Raw genomic sequence first — 21,946 nt, 5'->3', positions numbered from 1 at the left:
CCTCAGCAAGCACAGCTCTCTGGGGCTAGATGCTGCATGCACAGGTCTAAGGTCACCTGGGCGTATGGCTCACCCACTCTGCCAGGAGGAGGGGCCTTGAGGGGGCAGCCCCCCAGGGCTGTGAAGGCTTCTGAGAAAGGGCATGCCCAACTGAGCCTTAAGGGAGAGTAGGATGCAGCCAGGTAAGAAGGGAGGGGGACTCGGCAGGCTTCAGAAGCATGAAATACCAGGTTGTCTGCAGCTGGCTTTGCAGACTCTACTGGCACCTGCCATAAGGGGGTCCAAGGGGCCCTGGAGAACAATGGAAGGGGCATGCCTGAAAGGAGGGATGGCATGAGGTCAGAATTTAGGATCTACTCTTGGGTGGTGGATAATAATATAACTATGTGGTCAGGGATTTTTGTGGGCCCTGGTGGAGCAAGGGCTGGGGCAGGTCAAGGAATTGTGAGGTACCAAAAATGCCCACCAGAGGGCATGCGTTGTGGAATAAACTCTTGGTAACAACCAGTGGGCCCTGACCCTCTATGGAGGTCAACAGTCCTGCAACCCCAACCAGACTGTCACTTGGCAACTGGTTCAAGAGCAAAGGGCCAAGGTAGCCAGGACAGAGTTATGCACGGGTTCACACACCAGTCAGCTCCAGCTGCAGCTGTGTGGCTTCTTTGCTAGCAATAGTGACCAACACTGACCCCTGAACCATTCCCCACAAGAACCTGCTGGCCACCTGCTAGAAAGCCAATTACATCAGACCCCTTCCATCTAGGAAGGGACAACAACTTGTCCTCCCCAGAATAGATGTGAAGCCGATATTTTCATCAGACTTGCCACTGCCAGCATCACCATCTGCAGGCTTCTGGAACACTTCAGATTCTGATACAGGGTCCATACCATGGGCCCTCCAACCTGGAAGCCCCACAGAGTGAAAGCAGTGAGACAACAGTCTGGTCTGGATTCTCAGGCTGTTGACCTCCTACCTCCATCAGGCTCAGAGAAGAGTAGCTGGGCCTGAGCTACACCCTGGATCAGGAAGGACACCCTGAGCTACACCCTGGACCACGGAGGCACCATGAGCTACACCCTGGACCACGGAGGCACCATGAGCTACACCCTGGACCACGGAGGCACCATGAGCTACACCCTGGACCACGGAGGCACCATGAGCTACACCCTGGACCACGGAGGCACCATGAGCTACACCCTGGACCACGGAGGCACCATGAGCTACACCCTGGACCACGGAGGCACCATGAGCTACACCCTGGACCACGGAGGCACCGTGAGCTACACCCTGGACCACAGAGGCACCGTGAGCTACACCCTGGACCACGGAGGCACCATGAGCTACACCCTGGACCATGGAGGCACCATGAGCTACACCCTGGACCACAGAGGCACCATGAGCTACACCCTGGATCAGGGAGGACACCCTGAGCTACACCCTGGACCACAGAGGCACCATGAGCTACACCCTGGACCACAGAGGCACCATGAGCTACACCCTGGACCATGGAGGCACCATGAGCTACACCCTGGACCACAGAGGCACCATGAGCTACACCCTGGATCAGGGAGGACACCCTGAGCTACACCCTGGACCACAGAGGCACCATGAGCTACACCCTGGACCACAGAGGCACCATGAGCTACACCCTGGACCATGGAGGCACCATGAGCTACACCCTGGACCACAGAGGCACCATGAGCTACACCCTGGACCACAGAGGCACCATGAGCTACACCCTGGACCATGGAGGCACCATGAGCTACACCCTGGACCACAGAGGCACCATGAGCTACACCCTGGATCAGGGAGGACACCCTGAGCTACACCCTGGACCACAGAGGCACCATGAGCTACACCCTGGACCACGGAGGCACCATGAGTTACACCCTGGACCACAGAGGCACCATGAGCTACACCCTGGACCATGGAGGCACCATGAGCTACACCCTGGACCACGGAGGCACCGTGAGCTACACCCTGGACCACGGAGGCACCCTGAGCTACACCCTGGACCACGGAGGCACCATGAGCTACACCCTGGACCACGGAGGCACCCTGAGCTACACCCTGGACCACGGAGGCACCGTGAGCTACACCCTGGACCACGGAGGCACCGTGAGCTACACCCTGGACCACGGAGGCACCGTGAGCTACACCCTGGACCACAGAGGCACCCTGAGCTACACCCTGGACCATGGAGGCACCATGAGCTACACCCTGGACCACGGAGGCACCATGAGCTACACCCTGGACCACGGAGGCACCATGAGCTACACCCTGGACCACAGAAGACACCAGGTGAGGACACCAATGAGGACGCTGAGGCACAGAGGTGAAGTCAGTGACAGAGCTGGCTTAATCAGACACTATTCTGCTGACAAAGGACACATTTTTCTTCCTGCTCCCCTGTGGCGTGAGAAGGTGGGAAAAGCCAAGCAGTGTTCTTGGCTTCCAGCTGGAGGAACTGTTACCACGCACCCTGGTAGACAAGTCCCTCCCAGGTACCCTGAGAACAGTGGGGACCGGGAGAACATTTTTGAGGGGCCCTTTAAGAGTAACGAGGGGTTGCACTTCCACCCACCTTCGTACCTGGTTCCTGGGCTTTCTGCAAGACTGCACCTGGCTCGCTCTGTGCTTGAGGGTGTAGCTCAGGGTGTGCCTTAGGAGATGGACATCTAAACGGTGCCTGGCACATTGCAGGCACTCCACAAGTGTTAGCCATTATGATTATTTGCCAGCCTGACTATCACAGGGACATGGAGCTCCAACAAGCAATGGGAGCTGGGAGGGGGAGGGGTTCAGCCCGGGGATCCCCTGGGATACCTCCTTGTGCCCTGCTGTCTAGCGTAACACACGGTCACTGCATCCTATACAGAAAGGACCCTCCAGGGTGCAGGCCCTTTAGGAATAGAGGTCAGCATTTCTCCAACAGGGAAAGTCTTCGGCCAGCGTGGACCTGGCTGAAGGTGAAGTGTCTGAGGATGCGACTCTCATACTCTGGCTCCACCATCCAGCTCCTGACCGTTCATGTGGGACTTCAGCCCTGAGCCTTCCTCTCCAGCCCCAAGTCCACTCTCATCCAGGACCCCGTGTCCACAAGGGTGGTCCATCTGCTGGGCCGGCCACCCCCCCCACAACTTTCCCCCCAGCCCTCTTTGCTTGCACCCCCTGCAACACCCCGGGGTCCCTGAGCCCAGGCAGGGGTTCCTGGCATGGCTCTCCTAACTCCTGACAAGGCACCCATGATGATTCATGACCAGCCCCCACTACCTCGCCCCCTCCCGCTTCCGCGTCACCCCGACGCCATCACTCCTGGTACGGCAGCCACACTCACTTTCTGACAGCTTCCGGAATCTGTCATGCTCTCCTTCTCCTGCGTGCCTCTTTGTGTGCTGTGCCCTCTTTCTGGAGCACCGGACCCTGCCTTCGCTTCTCTCCAGTCTGTCTTCTAAGAGTCAGCCCTGTGTGAATTAGGGGGCGCTCCCCTGGGTCCCACCTCACCCAAGTCACCTCATCATAATTCTGGTGACACACAGAGTTTCCTCAGCTTCCCCTCTCGGCATCTTGAAGGACACACCGGTCTGTGCGACCCCCCAGCACCTGCAAAGTGCCCGGCACACTTGCACCCCCGAAGGGAGAGAATGGGTCTCCCCCTGGTAGTCAGGGCTCAGCGGGGTTGACCACAGACGTGCTCAACACAAAAGCCCGAACTAAAGCACAGCAAGCGCTGACAGAACTTCCTTTGTTAAAAGACAGCAAACTGCTAGATTTCAAAAATAACTTAAGACGAAATTTCTTTTTTATTCCCGAGCAAGAAACCAGACATTGCCAGATCTATTTAGAGGGTTCACCAAAAGGCTGCTAACCCCCTGCCGGTGGTCCTGCCACCAGCATGAGACTGCAGTTAGGGGCGCACATAGGGATCCCTGATTCTTGGGGGGTGCCGCCCAAGGTCAGGGGCTCTTCTGAGAGGGGAAAGGGCTCTCCCGGGTCCGGAGAGGAGGCTGGACTCCCAGGGCCTGGCCTCTACTCCAGCGGGTCCTCAATCCCTGGGATCTGCCCTTGGCCTGTCAGCCCCCATCCACACCACCTGCTTGTAGGGACTCATTTTAATTAATACCAGAACTGGGCCAACCACTGGGGCCGTGACACTTGTTTGCAGGTCATCTCCTCCTAACAGGCTCACCCTGGGGGGGGGGGGATTTGTCACTAACTGAAGCAGAGATCAGTTAATGAGGCCGCGGGGCCTGGGCTTCCAGAGAACAAGGGAAAGGAAAATAAAATAAAGCCTCTTTCTTTGGAGGTTTTGTGATTTACACACACAAAAGAAAAGCAAGCAAGCTGCAAATTTTCCAAGTCAGAAACTCCACTCCATCTGCCGGAGTTAGACCCTCACTGTGCGCAGACGTCAGGCAGAGGGACGCAGCCCCGGGCGGATGGAGCGCAGAGGGGCCTCCTGAGGCCAGCAATCGATCAGCAACCTAATTAACAAGTATTTATGGAGCACTGCTCCGCACCCTCCTCCGTGGGGGAGAAGACACAGGGCCCGTCCCTGGTTAACTGGAAATCCAGTAGAACAATGAGTGGACAGGACATGGGGCGTAACTGAGTGAGTGCATGAGAAGGACAGAAGCTTCTAAGACTTGGGGCTGGCATGGCTGGGGAAACACCTCCTGGAAGGGCTCTGCAGCTAGGTGGGGAGGGGGAAGGAGGGTGTCCCCAGCAAGGCACACGCCCTGGGGGCCATGACAGCCCAGCGTGAGTCCCCGTCCCTGCGGGTATGACCGTGGCTCTGAGAGCCCTGGAGGGCCCCCAGCCCCCAGTAACTCTGCAGCCTGGGCAACAGAACCCCCAACCCACAAGCTGGGCTGGTTCTGGTCTTATGAAGCAGTTGGGATGGAATGACTGAGGACCGCAAGGGTGGGACAGTGAGGACTGCGGACGCAGAGAGCCCGGAGCCCTGGGAGGAAGCCGTGTCCCCGCAGCCCCAGGCCTGCAGGAGGAGGATGTCCCAGCAGGACGGTCCTCCCCTCCACTCAAGCGCGTCCGAACCAAGGCCGCTCGGGATTCTCCCCGTGGGCCTTCCTCCTCCCAGCTCCTCCACACCGTCCCTTAAATCTCCAAGAAGGAACATGGGATTTTCAAGCTGCTAAACTAGGCAAAGTGATGGGCTCCTCTTGTCATAAGGAGCAGGAAGGAGGCGACAGAGCCTTTCTCCTCTCTCACAAGAGCCCCTGATGCTGGCCAGCAACCCCCCAGAATCAGAGATCCCCAGTTTGTATGACCCTCAAATGAAGTCTCATGCTGGGTTGCAGGACCACCAGGGTGGGGTTAGCAGTCTCTTGATGAGCGATCTAAATAGATTTGGCAATTCTGGCTTCATGCTTGGGGTAAGACATAAGGATTCAGGGAAGGAGAGTGATCTTGGGCATGAAGTGGGGACCCCCCCCACCTAACAGCTGTTTGGAGGTGAACCTGGTCCACATGGGAGCAGAGTAAACGAGGCCATCTCAGAACAGCCCCAAATCCCTGTCTTAGGAGAGCAGTGAAATAAATGATGGTACACAGTAGGTACAATGTGTTAGTACACAGGCGTGAACAACTACAACGTTTATTTAATGACATGGGAAAGATGAGAAAGTGGGTTTTACAAAAAGATTATTAGATGTGAATTTTTTATTATATGTGAATGTTTTTTTAATTTGTATTTCCTAATTACTTTTCTCACCAATTACATGTATTTATCGTGTAATGAAGTTGTGAGGCGACTTTTGACCTCTGGAGCGGGCTATAGGAGACCACCCAGCCAGGATGGAGAGAGGACCAGATGGAGGTACAGGGTGGGATGAACATGCCAAGGTCTCGGGAGCTTGGGCTTCTCCTCTGGCTCTGTCCCAGGCCCCTTGCTGTGTCACCTGGGATACATTCTTACACCCTCACACAGTCAGTCTATAAACCTCCCCTACTTAGTAGCTGCTATATTCTCAAAACCCTGTGGGATTCAAAATGAGCCTATTGCCCCTGTCTTGAGGAATTCACAGGACTCCAGGAAGGCTTAGACATGTGACCACATGACTGAGGCCACCAAGAGGGGACCCAGGGAACTCAGGCAAAGGGCAAAGGGGAGCTGACATTTGGGCCAACCTTGGGGATGGATCAAGAGCCCCTCCACTCCTGCATCGGCTGCATGAAGACCAGCTCCTCTGAGGAGGGTGCCGGGTAAACACGGGCCCCTCTAGGGCAGACATCCTGCCCCCGGCTGGAGTGTGCAGCCCTTCGCGTGGCCCACGGGCACTGCCTCACCTCCCCGCCTGCTCTCCCAAACCTGGAGCACTGGCCTGTGCTCTCCCTCTATGAAAGCGTCACCAGGGTCTACTCTTCTCTGCCTAGGAAGACGGCCCTGATGGCCCCCACCCAGAAACCCTGTCTCCCATGCCCCTTGCCCGGCCCTGACCCTCAGATAAGGTCTGGCCCGAGATGCTGGGTGGGGCAGTCACAGAGCAGCAGGATGGAGAGGACGCTCAGGGGGCGGGGAGTGTGGGGTTACTCACAGCGATGGAGACGGCACTGATGACAGCTCCCAGGTAGCCCTGGATGAACTTGGATGCAGGTGAAGGCTGGAAGACAGAGACAGAATTTCAGGCCCACTGGGTGTCCCAAGCTCCCACCCTCCACCCTTGCAAACGGCCCCAACCAGCAAGAGGAAGTCCTGCCCCCCAGCCTGGAGGGGCAGGGAAGGAGGAAGGCCTCTGGAAGCCAAAGGGATCCAGGCCTCCCTGAACGCAGCTCCGCACATGGAAACACGGGGCAGCTATGTCCGGGGAGACGCCGAAGGCCCTTCTGCCCTGCTCTAGAAAGGTCCTTGGCAGACACTGCTGGCTGCGGGTAGAAAATAGCAAGGGCCAAAGTGGGCCGTTTACGGCTGGGGCGAGCAGACCCAGTTTAGGAAGGCTAAATGTTGCAAGTGGGCTGTTTGGCACCCAGAGCATTTTCTCGGGGGACATGGCAGTGTCAAGGTGGCCACAGCCTGGCTGGTTCTCCCATGCAGGGCTTCCAGGCCAGTAGGAGACAGTTGCTAAATATTTCTACGGGAAAATGGATCCCAGGTTGCAACACGGAAAATTAAGGAAGATCTGAGGAACTACGACAGCGATTCTGGAGGTATTTGGTTTAAGGTGAATGGGAGCCATCTAAGCAGAGATGTGTGTGTGTGAAGCATGAGCAAGGCATGGGTCGAAGGTTTAGATGGGAGGAGGGCGAAGGTCCTCAGAGTATCAGGCCCTGAAGTTCCTACCATCCAGGACAGCTCATAACTCCCCTATCACTCCCCACCAAAGTTGTAAATGTCCAGACCCTCTCCTCCCCAAACTGACAGCCCCCCAAGGGGAGCTAGATTCCTCTGCTCTGCTGCCTTTGGACGGAAATGTGGGAGAATGGACCAAGGGGAAAGGCAGCCTTGCCAGCGAAGCAGGGGCCCAGCCGCTTCCTAGAGAAGAGAAGGGTGGCTGGACCTCCACTGTGAGCTCGTCCCAGGAGTGCAGGGGGCTCTGGGGAGGACGTGCCAGTCCTCTCAGACCCCTCACCCTCAAGAGCAGCCCTTTAGCTTTGCAGCCGCCAGTCCTGGGGCACTGAGGCAGCTTCCAGGCAAGCTTGGAGGAAGTTTAGAGGAAGTCAGTCCCCACGTGGCTGATGCTGTCCTGATCCAAGATCTGGGTATAAGCGCTGCCCAAGGAGAATTCTGAAGCCAGCGGAGCTCATCCCTTCGGCCGCGCACGCCACACTCCCACGTCCTGGGCCTCCGTCGCTTCACGTGAGCAGCCCCTCCCCAGCGGGGCCCCTCCTGAAGGCCTGGCAGTAAAACCCAGAGCAGAAGCCCTGATGGTGGCATGCCACACTGTAGTGAGGGAGAGGGTCACCCCAGCCTGAAGCCTGACACCGGGCGGTGGTCTGCAATGCTCACCTTCGTAGCGTTCCGGTTTGCATAGTTGACACAAGCGTTGTGGCTCTGGTTCAGCCACTGAAAGGCAATGGGGGGAGAGGAGAAGTCAGGAAAGGTGTGGTCACCTCCCTGGAAGCAGGCCTGGACCTGGGAGGCCACACCCCTCCAGAAAGACACGGGTGTGTAGTTCACGGTAGTTCCATCCATCCCCTGAGTTAGCGTGAGCAGCCATCCTGGTTCGCCAGGACGGTGCAGTTTTAGCACTGAAAGGCCCCGGTCCCGGGAAACCCCTCAGTTCCTGGCAAACCAAGACACTGGTCCCACCCAGGCCAGCTATCCATCTCAGTCCAGAGATGGCCACCTCTCCCAAAATTCTGGTGTTCACTGCCCCAGATGGGCCCCACTGCCTTTGCCACATCACCCTTTTTATATTAATGACTGGACAGAAGCCAGTCATTAAGCCCCTGGAATGCCCGACAGCTCTGAGCCTCTTTCAGAATACCCCAGCCCAGTGCCCTACACCACCCGCAGAGCCCAGACACAGACACTATTAGGAGCTTTTTTTTTCAGGAAGACTCTGACATTTTCTCCTGAAGACAGACAGGTTTTTCTTCCTGCCCCTCTCTCTCTACACAGATACATACCGAGCTTCTACTGTTTTCAGAGAGCCATGCCCCAGACTGTCTCCAAGGGCAGAGACCAGGGTCCGTGATGCTTTTTCACCCACCTCACTACCTTGGAGTTGGGGGTGGATTACCTTCCCCACAGATCTGGGTAAGTCTGATGTCAAAATGAGGCTGTAGGGCTCAAGGTCACTGGCCATGGGACAAGCATCCAGGTGAGGGCACCCGCCAGCCCTCATCACCTCTGTGCAAAAGTCAGAGCACCTGTAATGGCCCAAGACTTGGGCTGCAGGCCCAAAGTCCTGGGGTTTCTCCCAGTGGCTTCTGGGTTAGGGAGGAGTAGGAAGTGGGGTGACTTTCCCCGAGGGGCCTGGATGGAGAGGAGACACTGGGGCAGGGTGTTCCAACCAGCACTTGTTGGGTGCCCCCTTCAGGAGCCCTCTGCTTGCAGGGAAACTGTTACCTGCCAGAAGACAGTGGACGCCAATGTCTGATTGGGCAAGAGAAGACCAACCACCTATGAGAGAGAGAGAAAAGGCTGAAGAAGGCAAAAGAAACGCCCTACGCTTTTGCAAAGAAAAATGACACAGCCACGAACAAAAGTGAGCTGGATCTGTACAAACTGATGTGTATGATAAGTATATTCAAACTACTGCCCACAGTGAGATGATGTATGATGAAAAAACTTGGTTGCAGAATTATATGACAACATAATCCCATTTTTATAAAGAAAAAAAAAATCTCACCAGATATATCCACATACACAAACACACATACATATACATATCTCCAGGCATGAAAAAAATCTGTAGCACAGCAGGTAGATGTCCCTGGAGGTCGGGTAACATGGTACTTTCTCACATTCTTCTGAATATTTCTGTGTTCTTTTTAACAGTGGACATGCATATTTTCGTAATTGGTGGGCAGGGGAACAATAAAAACAAACCAGCAAACAAAAGGAATGCCTTTACTTCCACCCAGCTAACCCGGCTCCTTCACACCCTAGCCATCCAATAGGATTTTTGTGAGGATTCAATAAGAATCATTTCAAAGGCCTTAAGTGCTTTACAAAGACAAGTAGGGAAATTTATATATTATCTCTGGGCCCCCATGAAGCAACACCTACACTATGTTTAAGCTGTTGAATGAAACATAGATGTCTAATAAGTATTTGTTGAATGTGCGAATGAATGAACAAATACACACATATGACCAAGTCTGGTTACATAAGTGTGGATCCATTAGTCCCAAAGCCCAAATATCACCTAAGACCTAGACTCAGTGACTTTGTTTTTTTTTTTTTTTTTTTAATTATAATAGAGATTTATTTAAAGTAATACATTTACAGCCCAGATAGTTCTACATTGTACATTTCAGGTTTAACCAACTTCATAAAAATACTTTAGGATAGCTGCATCCAGATTTAGACTACATGATTATTTCTTTGCCCATTCTTCTCTCTCTTTTCTATCCCGAATAACCTCTTTCAGATATGGTTCAAGGTAGAATTTATCCTCCTCATATTTTGTCCACTGCTCTTTAGGCAAGATCTGCTGCCTCATGGTCAGGTCCAGAGCTCTCTTAATGCGAAACACCCTGTCGTTATAAAGGTTCTCAGGAAGCCTTCTTATGGCTTCTTTTACATCTTCATTCTCATATATCGTATCATCTCGCATTAAGCCCAGTTTATTGAACCCGGCAGCATTGTAATACCATTTTCGAATACCCTCCAGCCACTTGCTTGATGCTGCAACGGCAGGCCTACTCGCCATTTTAACCCGAGACCAGTGACTTTGTTTTTTTGGTTTAAGTCAAGATTAATTGCCTGATCTTGACACTGACCAAATCTTAGACTTTGGGGATCCATGTGTGTCTCTCAAATTTACCTTTTGAGTGCTTGTGTGCAAAATAACATCTACCAAGTGCTGCTGTATATGGAAAAAATGTGCACAGCCATCCACATATTGACTTATTTATTATTCTTGTAGATAAAATGGCTCTTTGGCAAGAATTTCTGTAAGGAATGTGTAAACATTCAATTCTATGCAGTAAATCAAATTCTAGACATCCTTAGCAGCATTAGTAAATCATGTTTTAAACATTAAAATGTTTTAAAACAGCGAACACACACACACACAGTTATATTTATTGGCCCGTATCAGTTTGAATAAAATTACATAATGTAAATCCATTCCATAGTCCAATGAAGAATTACCTTATGATATTCTTCTCCCCAAAACAAGATCCCAACTTGATTTTTCTTTGCAATGACAGCTTAGAGTGCTGGAGTGAGAATCAGGAGACCTTGGGTCTTAGCCTAGGCTCCATCCCTGTGTGATCTCCAGCAGAAGACATGCCCCTTTGGGGTTCTAGCTTTCTCCCCTATAGAGCGAAGAGGTTGACCTTGGAGGTCCTGTCTCTGTTTAAATTCTATTCTCAGGTTCCAGGTAGTAGGTGTGAAGTCAATACAGATGGTCCCATCGTCTGTAAAGGGAATTTTCCCACCAGTCCTGCCAAGAAGTAACCCCAGGGGACCCAGGGCCTCATCCTAGCGCCCCAGTCAGGAGCCAGACCATAGAGAGTAAGCTGAGCCTAGAGAGGCCTAAAGCTGGGAACAGACAGCATGAGCCTGCAAGTGTGTGTTTGAATTTGTGTGTGTGCATTTGCATGCATGTGGATGTATGTATACACATGTGCATGTCTGACTGCCTCACAAAGCCTGAGGAAATAAAAGCTGTTTTCCACTGTTGGGAACTCAGCACATCATTCCCCCTAATCCGTTGGTTTATATAACACTGGTATATTATGAACTACATTGTATTCTCCCCCTCAATCCCCTTTGCGCCCCCTGAACAGTGCTTGGGTCACCAGGACCGTCATAAGATGTGGCCCATGGGACTCGTATTTACCAGACAGCTGTTGTCCAGGACACTCACTGCTCATTACGTTGGACCCCATCATGAATCCACGTGGAGGAAATTTTTCTGGTCTCAGGATCAGAAATTTATACTTCTGAACATCTGGTTTGCATCTGTCTTGCAAACACTGGGCACTCAACTGTGTCCCTCTTTGCACTGACTGTCAAGATGCCCAGGCCAGGTCATCTTACTTGTTTTTTCTTGTGGCATGCATTTTTTTATGTGATATCAAGTTTTTTTCAGAACAAACCGTAGCCCTAAACTAAACCAAACTAATACCCAGGCTATGCAATACACACACACACACAAAGTGTAACCAGTGAGTTTTTCACCTTGTTGGCCAACCTGACCAGCCTCCTGTCCCTAACTTCTGCCCAAACACGGGCCTGATGTCCATGCTGGGGACCTCTGACCCCGCATGCTTTCTTAAAGAGATGAATTGATTGATTGATTTTGCTAAGCACTTCTCCTTATGTCATTTGCCATGATCCTTATTATAACTCTGGGGCTGATTCACTTTGTTATAAAGCAGAAACTAACACACCATTGTAAAGCAATTGTACTCCAATAAAGATGTTAAAAAAAAAAAAAAAGAAATGATAATGCCCTAAAAAAAAAAAAAAAAAAAAAACTCTGGGGCTCAGACAAAATAGAGATTACTTTCTATACTTTGCAAATGGGGCAACAGAGACTAGAGAAATTCAGTGATCTGCCCAAGGCTTTAAAGCAAGCTAGAGAAAGAGTCAGGTCTCCTGATTCCTGGCTTGGGGGCCCCAACTCTCTGATTTTAGGGGCTCCTTCTCCAGATCACCTGCCTGAATACAAAAGAAGAGTCACATTCTATGCCCATTTTCGAGCATCTTCTATGCACTGAGTCCCATACCGCTCCCAGTGGAGATTACCAGAAGAGATGACTATATAGCATCTAACCACAATAAACACAAGGACCAAACAGGAACATGTATGAGAATGCCCTTTATAACTCCTGGGCATGAAAATGACAAGATGCTTTAAACAGCTGTCTGGGTGTGTGTAAAATTGATAAATTCTAACATCCAAGCAGGAGTTCAGGAAGGGAGAGGTCTGGCTATCTGCCAAAGGAGGCGATAGGATGGAGCTGAGGTGTGCACGTGTGTGCTCGTGGGAGCAGGAACAGCTGAGAGACTGGCTTCATTGAAGGAGGTTATTAAGGAAATCAGCAGACGGGAGTCCGGGGAGGGTGAGGTGAGAAGGCAGCGGACCACCATGCTACATTGGCCAAATGGGGTCCCAGGGAGCCATCTGAGGCTGAGGCAAGAGGAACAGGGATCCTGCCTTCCAGGTCCTACAGTCAGGCTGGTGGGGCCACGAGCACGCAGGTGCCAGCCCCATTCCCTATTAGGCAACACGCAGCACCATCTGCACAATCCCAGGAGCAAGAGCAGATATTTTATAATTTCCTTTTTTCTTTTTAAGTCTAAATTAAAAATAAATGTTCCTTCAGTTCTCAGATGTATATCTCTGCTGCAACCTGCCCACATTCCCTCACGCTGCCCTTTCCAGAACATGGCAGGGGAAAGGAGGAAAGAGATGAATAGAGAGAGGGAGCCAGTCCGCCGGCTTCAATGCCAGTGGATTGCACCTCTTCCAAGGAGACGCTTCAGGCGTGGCCGCGTGGCGGGTGGAGAGAGCCCAGAAAGCGGCTGGGACCAGGGAACGTAGAAGGAGAGCCAACAGCCAGAATTCCCAGCCCAGCCTGCACCCTATCTTGCTGCAGGACCTCGGCCAAATCGCACATCCTATCTTTGCTCCCATTTATAGTTCATAACACGACTGGGGTCCCCTCCACAGCTCCCACCCCTGGCAGCTGTCCTCTCCGCACATCTGTCTGCCTTTGGTTCCCCTTCCCCTTGGGTGGCCGGTCATGGGCCCTGATGATCAACGCTCAGGCTCTGGTGGTGGGAGGAGCTGGACTCAAATCCTGGTTCTAGTACTTACCGGCTGTGTGACCACACACAAGTTACTTGAGTTCTTTGTGCCTCTGTTTCTTCATCTGTTAAATGGGGACAATCCTGGTACCTCTCTGGATGATCAAGAGAGGAAGTAAGGTGTGGAAAGAACTTGGCACAGTGTCTGGCACGCAGCACGTGCTCACTAGGTGTTGTTAAATGTTAGTATCGTTCCTTTCCTTCTATCTCATTCTTTTCTAGTCTTTGCTGGTCTCTCATTTCTCTGAACTCCACAGTCTACATTCACAATTGAGCATCATTTAGCCCCAGTCTTGTCTTTGAACACAAGGCTTATCCCATAAAGGATAGTGAGTTCCTGATGGTAGAATTAGGGCTTTTCTCTCTGATGTCCCCCAAAGCACTCAGCACAAAGCTGGGCCCACACCACACACTGGAAGAACACTGCTAATTCATTATTAAGAACATTAATTCATTCTCGGCTAGAGAAAAGATCCATGATGGATTGTGACAATGACCACCGTCACCCATCTCTTTCTTCGTCCTTTTATTAAAGTCTGATTGCATGAGGCTATTGGCCTTTGGAGAGGGGGGCAGATTGAGTTTTGGTCCCAATTCTTCACTCCTCCCTGCATCCATACCCATGCCAGGGGAGGAATTTGTTTCCATGCTCTTGGTGTTGCTTGGCCATATGACTTGTTTTGGCCAATGGCATGTGGGAGCAAGTGGCAGTGTGCCAGTTCTAAGCCCAGGCCTCAGAGGCCTCATATGTTTCTGCTGGCCCTCTGTGCTCCTCACATTGCCAAGAGAAGACATGTCCTGACTAGCGTCCTCATCCGAGGATAAGATGTGAGGAGCAGAGTCCAGCCTGGGTGAGCTGACTCCCAGTTGACCCCAGACCTGCAGTGAGAAGCAAAACTGCCTCGGTCAAGCCCAGTCTAGATCAGCCAAACCCTGGGTAACTGCAGATCCCTAAGAACAAATGCTTATGGCTGCCACTGACATTTTGTGGATGTTTGTTACACAGCACTATAGTAGCAAGAGCTGATTGATACAGGGATTACTACATATGAAGAGTGAATATGCTATCTTCCCTGAGAAAAATTTTTTACCATTACTAATGCACCTTGAATTATATCTTCCCTAGTGATACTGGTTCCTGAGCAGCCTAGCTTATCTACCCACTCCACCTGGTGACCATTGGCCCAACTCTGCGGCCTCCCTGGCTAGTCCAGGAAGAAGGGAAGTTTGTGTTTGAGCCTCGTCTCAGGACAGAATCAGGAATGGGGCCAACTGCACCCATATGGCAACTGGCTCACAAGAAAACTCACATCTTCACTTCAGGCCTCCGTTGTCAGAGTGTTTTAACCTCTGCAGAGAGATGAGGTCTCAGTGTGAGAGAGAGGCACCACCAAATATCTCAATCTACTTGGCCAGAACTGGGACACGAACAGTTGAAGACAAGGACAAGGAAGCAAGGCCTCTGGTCACAATTCTGTGCACTGTGATATTGGGACTCAGAACTGAGCAACCCCCTACCCCATAAGAAAGTGACTTAGAGATAAGAAAAGAAGACTTTTTAAAAGTATTTTAAAAATCCAGAGGGGAAACAGGGTGTGTGCCAAAACAACTGGGTGGAGAAACTTAAGTCAGAGGAAGACCACAGGGTACAGAATTGCCTTGCTTGGCAAAATAATGGCAGAAATAACTGGTCCTGCCACCCTCCACCCCATCTCCATTTGGCTAATCCCTCCTCATCCTCCAGCTTTCAGCTTAGTTGTCACTTCCTCCAGGAAGCCTGCCCTGGCCCTCAACATGATGTTAGATTATATGCTCTCTCAGCACCCTGCCTGCCTTCTTTGCAGTATTCATCTCAGTAGTAAATATCTGTTTAAATTCTATCTTCCTTGAGAGCTTCCAGAAGCTTCAGAGGGGTGAGACCAGATGACATTCACTTCTCAAATACCTGGGAGTCCTCGCTGGCAAAGCAACAGTCCTTTGGCATCATACCCTTTTCCTCCACACTGACTCACTCAATTCTAAAATGTTCCTCTTACTTTGCAAAGGACCTTCCATGGGCCCCAGAACTCAACAATTTGCCTGTTTTTTCCTTCTACTTTGTCTCCACCTTCTGATTTATATAGCTAATGATCTGAAAAGTAACACTTCGGTGCATTAGGGGTGCTGTTATTTAAAGGATCCCAACCAGTTAAAGAAAATATCTTTTGTCAAATGAATGTTTGTCCCTGACTGGCAATTCCAGCTTAATGAGCAACAACTCTTGGATGGTATAAATTAAGCCAAAATGACTGGTATCCGAGTCTGGGACGAGGAGGGTTGGAAGGTGTCAGAAAGGCCCTGGGACTCAGCCAAATCCTCACATAAGTGAACCCTCCATGGTCCACCCTTCCTCCCCACAGAGATGACTTGACTTACACCAGCACTTTTGGAGAAATGGGGTTTCTAAGTCCACACGATCATCTGCAGTGTTAAAATGAGAGGGTTCAGAGTAGAGTCCAAGCTCCAAATGTCCCAAGACAGAAACCTGGTTTGGACATAACCCGAGGCCTCTGGACTCACTGACAGGATGCTCCCAGCCTGCCCTCCTCAGTCTCCCAGCTGGATAGGGGGGTTCTGGCCTTGAGTTCTGAGACTTCCAGAATGACAGGGGGAGGGGAGAGGAAGACAGCAGCGTCAGGGAGCTCAGGCCTGAGAGGGGAGGCACGATGTCACCTGGGAGAACCTCAGGCCCACAAGAGAAACCCAGCTCCCTGCCCTGAGACATTATGGGAGCCGAGGGTAAAGGCTGGCAGCTGGGGAAATGCAGAGAGGACGGGATGGGGGCCAGGACCCTGGCCCCGCCTCTCCCCAGCCACACATGCCCGGAGAGGACAGGGCTGCACACCTCTCAGTGGAAACATGGGAACTGAGATGCCAATTATAAGAAGTGACCACGGTTGGTGGGGTTCTTCTGGGAAGGTACCTGAAAAAGAGGAGCCATGAACTGCACCAGCCTCGGGAACAGCCTTGGTGGTGCACTGGCTTTAGCCGCCATGCTTATGTATAAATTGGGATCTCTTTGCCACACATCAAAGGGGGAAAAGTTTCCATCTTCAAATGTTAAGCTTAAAATAAGACACTACATGGGTGCCAGTAGATCTGTGAAATCTGCTGACTAAACTGGCACCAGCTTCTGGGAAAAAACCAGCTCGTTTCTCCTGAGCTCTGGGAGTGAGCAGGGTAGGGGCGGGGTTACTCTCAGGCAAGGTGACAACAGCGTGGGGGGTCAAGTCAGGGATGCTCACCCGGGCAGGAGGCAGTTTAGATGTTGCTTCCAGAAGCATCTTAGTCGAGGCACCTGCCAGCCTTACTCACTCCTTCCCTTTATCACTCAGGGACCCAGTTCTAGCACATTCGCTGGCACCCCATTTCTATTTTGGTAAGCATTTTAGTGGTTTCTGCATGTGTATATTTCTTACCCATTCTATCGCAGCAGGGGCTTCCCTAAGGCATGGACTGGAACCTTCACTCGCCTTCAGACCAGGCGTTTGCTGAGATGTTCAGCGCTACCCGGCGACAGCAGGGTCTTAGGGGAGCTGATGTGGCTGGTGGGAGCCAGGCCTCGGGTGGAAGTGCCGGGACAGCCACAGTGCTCCCTCCTTACTGGGCGAGGCAGTGGCCCCGGGAGGGAGTGGGACCAACGAGTCCTCACATTGCTTATCCACGTCAAAGTGCCTGGATGGAAGGCTACAGGTTCTCCACGACCAGTGGCTCCTCTTGGGACCTGGCCTCTGGCCCAGCTGTTCTGAATCCTGGAATACAACTATTCGGGGCTAGGAAGTGAGGCTAGGTGAGCCTGTCATTTTGGCTCTGGCTGCCACTGAGGCCATCCCAGGTCATGCTGCCCATTCGCCTCAGTCAAGTGTTCATACAGGATCTCAGATTCCCGGGATTCCTATTCGCACATTCTACACATTTATCCACTGAGGGATGTTTGCTCCAGGCTGGGAGAGGACTGGTCCTGATAGGACATTCACAGCGTCTACTTCAGCAGTAAACCCCTGAACAACACGGGAGTGGATCAGCACCCAAGTTCCCATGATGCCTAGAAGGCCATAGTGACCCTGAAGTGATTGATTTGTCTTACGAAGAGGAGAGAGTGGAAAAATATGGGGTGTCCTCAATAACACCTGTGAACTAGACACAGTGCTGGCATCCCTTGGGTTAGCTAGTTTATCCCAGTTGATGGCAGCCATTAATTTTGAAAGGGTCCAGTTGGCCTCTTATGAGGAATAAGCCCCAAACTCAACTTCTCTGGCTTGGGAGAGATGATACTGCCAAAAGATATATCTTTTTATTTTTAAGCATTGATGGAATATTTATTAAAATTACTATGGCAGATTCTTGTTTGCCTACCTATAGCTATTCTTCACTTCCTTCTCACTAACAGAATCCCTATAATTAGGGATTGACTATATATCCAGCTAAGTTCTACATGCAATATAAACAGAACTGTTCTGTGATGCTTTGAAGAAGACTACTTAAAGGGAAATGACTCAGCTAGGAGGTACATCCTTTTACTTCTCCCTTCTTTCTCCTCCCTGGGATGTGGCTGTGATGACTGGAACTTCAGCAGCCATTCTGGGCTATGAGGTGACTGACACTAGAAGGCAGCACTGAGAATGGTGTAGAAAAATGGAAGCCTGGATTCCTGATGACTGTGGGGATCTGCCTACCTCCAAAATTCTTTGGTATGAGAGAGAAATAAATTATTTTGTTCAAGTTACTGTTATTTTGAACTTTTTGTTATATACAAGTGGTCCTACTCCTAACTGATATAATCATATACTAAGCTACAAAGAAAACCATAATAAATCTCAAATGGCAAAATTGTAGCGGTCACTCTCTCTGAAAATGAGAGAAACTAGAAAATAATAAAAAAAGAATATATCCTTTTAAAACCCAGTCATTTGGAATTTAAAATGCATTCTTCTGACTATCTAACAGACTAAAGAGGATTCAAAGCTATAATTTCAAACTTATTTAGAAAATAAAAACATAGATCACTATATATGAAAACGTATTAAACATAGCCAAGTATTCGATATACTCAGAAGCAAATTCAGAGCCCTAAACAGCTTCATTAGAAGGAAAGAATGAGAATAAATAAGAATAAATTCAAGGCAAAAGATTAAAAAACCAGCCACAAACAAATCAAAGAGGAAAAGTGGATATTATAAAAACAAGAGCAAAAATGAATAAATTAGAAAATGAAAACAGAAGAATTGATAGATACATCTAAGAACTGATTCCCAGACACAAATCTCACAAATCTAGTTATTTTAATAAAGGAGATGGAGGTGAGAAGTGGGGACAAGACTCAAAACTCAATCCAAGGAAAGATCATTATATTTTAAAAATTAATATTTAAAACTTTTCTACAACAAAGACACCAGAGAGTAAAGGAAGAACAGCTGGGAGAGAGATCTGCAATATATATAATTCAAAGGATTAATATCCAAAATATATAAGGAATGCTTACAAATCAATTAGGAAAATACAGCAAATGGAAGAATGGACAAAGAATGTTAACAGCTAATTCACGGAAGAGGAAATGTAAATAGCCAATAAATATATGAAAAGAAGTGAGATCTTTTTGGTGTTCAGGGAAATGTGCATTGCCTTTTACACAGCAAACTCAGTTTCTGGAATGGGCCCTTAAGAAATCATCATACTTGTGCAAAAAGAACTTTATAAGGATTTTTCACAGCACTGTTATTTCTAATAGCAAATAATCAGAAACAATCTAAATCCATCACTATGGGAGAGAATGCTACTCAGCAGGAAAAACTAAGAAAGGAGGGAAGGAAGGAAGGAAGGGAGGGAGGGAGGGAGGAAGGAAGGAAGGAAGGAAGGAAGGGAGGGAGGGGATCCTTATGTAGGCAAACTGCTAAGTGTAATTAAGCTATTTGCAGATAAATAAGTGTATTTTTACTTATAAAATATATCTATCTAAAAACAAATTTTTAGTGATGATTCATATCTTTGCAAATGCCTAGAAAAAAGCCTGAAAGTTCACACCAGACTTCTCACAGAGGTTACTTCTGGGAATAGATTTGGAGTTGAGGGTCGTCGGAGGAACTTACTTTTTTTTTTTTTTTTGCATTGTTTGAATTCTGAGCTGAGAGAACATATTCATGTATTACTTGTATAACTTTAAAAATATTCTTTAAAAAAATTCTTGGTGATATTTTTGAATTCCAAAGAACATATTCATGTATTACTTGTATAATTTTATAAAATACATGGAGAAGTTTTTTTTTAATCCTAAAGATATTTCTGCACTCCAAAGATAAAGAGAAAAAATACCAAAAGATCCCAAAGGGAATGGGGGAGGTTTACCCATAAAGAAAAAGAGAATCAGGCCAACTATTGTTCATGTATAAGAGGGAAAAAACGTCATTTCAGATATGCAAGGACTCAGAAAGTATTGCCCACACACTCAATATTATTCAAAGAAGTACTCTAGCAAAACATAGAGAACACTCACACACACACACACACGAAAAGCCTAAAAAATTGTGAAGTTTAATATAGGTGTTAAGCAAGGATTCAAAAAACTGGTGAGATTCCAGATTATTTCCAAAATCTTGACAGGTGTGTATGGGTGAAATGGTAGAGTAGAGAGTAAGGTAAAACGGTATGCTAAAAGTCTCTTCCTTTATGGGTAGGGTTGGGGAGGTCCTATTTACTATTCAATTATTGATATTGATAAGGTAGATACAGCGAAATCTCTCCATAAAATATTATAGGAGAATGGTAATTAGAGAGGATTAGTATGCTCCCCTTCCAAACTATTTAAGAAATCAAAAGGACCAATGAAAATTACCACTCTAGTACAAATCAGGAAAATAAATGGAAACAATAACAAACTTGATAAGAAAACCAACAAACAAACTACTTGATGGCTGGGATAAGTGCTCACAATAACCAGTGGCAGAATAAATATGAATGCGTTCCATTAATTATTAAAGTTAAAGACAGAGTTTCTCAAACTGGGTAAAGAAAAGTAGAATTCAGCTCAATTTTGTCTACGAGTGACATATACACAGAAGTTAAATATCACTCTGATATAAATGTGTAGGCAATAATTTACAAGGCAAATAAACAAAATGGGAATAGAAATATTAATATGAGATGAAATAGAATTCAAGACAACAATAGACAAATAGAATTCAATGAAACAGGGATATTTCGTGTGTGTGTGTGTGTGTGTGCGTGAAAGAAAGAGAGAGAGGTGGGAAGGTGGAGATTATAACATCAAGAAGATAAAAATGTCATGAACACACCAAACCCCACTGCACTGAAATATATACAGCAAAAACTATAAGAAATGCAAGGAAATTAAACGCACACAATTACAGTGGGGGAAACATAATACTTTCTCAGAATATTTCAGAACAATGTAGAAGTTTCAGGGAAACTACAAAAGGATAGTGATGAGAATGATATTCCCTATACATGTTGATATATATTTAAAATATATGTATAAAATGAAACATTGCAAGCATACAGAGAAGTCTAGAGGATACTACAATGAATATCCACATACTGCCAAATCTTATCATTTTATCAAATTTTTGTGAAAATTTTATCTTTTTAAAAGATGAAACATAACAGATACAAATGAAGCACCTCCTGTTCTGCTAGATTCCATTGCCTTCTCTCTCTCTCCAGAGGTAAGTAGTATCATGAATCTGCTGCTAAGTGTTTCCATGAATGTTTTTATGGATCCTTGAAAAATATACCCATAAATATATATATAATATTGCTTTGCGTATTAAAACATTATATAAATGACATCAGACAGTATTATTACTCTGCTACTGTTTTTTCATTCATCATTGTTTTTGAGATTTATCAATATTGATAAATGTAGCCCTGTTCATTATTTTCTTTCCTGTGTTAAGTATTCCATTGCATGACTAAATCATGAATATTTATCCATTCTCTTGAAGGACATTTCAGTGGTTTCCTTTTTTTTTCCTATTATAAACAATGCTGCAAATATTTTCTTTTCATATTTAATGTGTTTTGTGTATGAGGTGAAATCTAACTTTATTTCTTTTTCACATAGGTAGCACCATTTGTTAGATGGTCCATCCTTCTTCTCCACTGATTTGTCAAATATCAAGCTTCCATATGGGTATGGGCATGTTTCCAGACTTTCTATTCTGTTGCAATGATCTATTTGCTTATCCCCAAACCAAAACCAAACTGTCTTATACTACTTAGTGGGGTGACTCTCCTCTTACCATCTCATTCTTTTTTTTTTTTTTTTTTTTTTTTGGCTGCATTGGGTTTCCGTTGCAGTGCACGGGCTTCTCATTGTGGTGGCTTCTCTTGTTGTGGAGCACAGGCTGGAGGCGCGCGGGCTTCATTAGCTGCGGGGCGTGGGCTCAGTAGTTGTGGCACGCGGGCTTCAGAGCACAGGCTCAGTAGTTGTGGCACACGGG

General features: G+C 48.5%; 1 protein-coding gene and 1 pseudogene across 6 annotated transcripts in view; both read right to left on the bottom strand.

Moving 5' to 3' along the window:
* The window catches only part of SFXN5 (sideroflexin 5), a 118,090-nt gene that overhangs the window by 48,604 nt on the left and 47,540 nt on the right, over window positions 1-21,946 (bottom strand). For all 5 annotated transcript variants that reach the window (XR_014234648.1, XM_082356404.1, XM_082356403.1 and 2 more), the window contains exons 7-9: window positions 9,030-9,083; window positions 7,965-8,021; window positions 6,556-6,621 (exon numbers count right to left, since the gene is read on the bottom strand). Coding sequence is in view for 4 of the 5 variants with exons in the window: in XM_082356404.1 (XP_082212530.1) it covers window positions 6,556-6,621; window positions 7,965-8,021; window positions 9,030-9,083 (177 nt within the window). In the remaining variant the exon portion in view is untranslated. The remainder of the gene's footprint in view (window positions 1-6,555; window positions 6,622-7,964; window positions 8,022-9,029; window positions 9,084-21,946) is intronic.
* On the bottom strand, window positions 9,859-10,349 carry LOC309611667 (cytochrome b-c1 complex subunit 7 pseudogene; annotated as a pseudogene). The gene has a single exon. The product of its transcript is annotated as a cytochrome b-c1 complex subunit 7 pseudogene (transcript).

This window comes from Balaenoptera borealis (genome assembly GCF_965194805.1).
Source record: "Balaenoptera borealis genome assembly, chromosome: 15".
NCBI classification, from domain to species: Eukaryota; Metazoa; Chordata; class Mammalia; order Artiodactyla; family Balaenopteridae; genus Balaenoptera; species Balaenoptera borealis.
The sequence above is the reverse complement of the archived record's forward strand: the minus strand, read 5'-3'. Positions and strand labels throughout refer to the sequence as shown.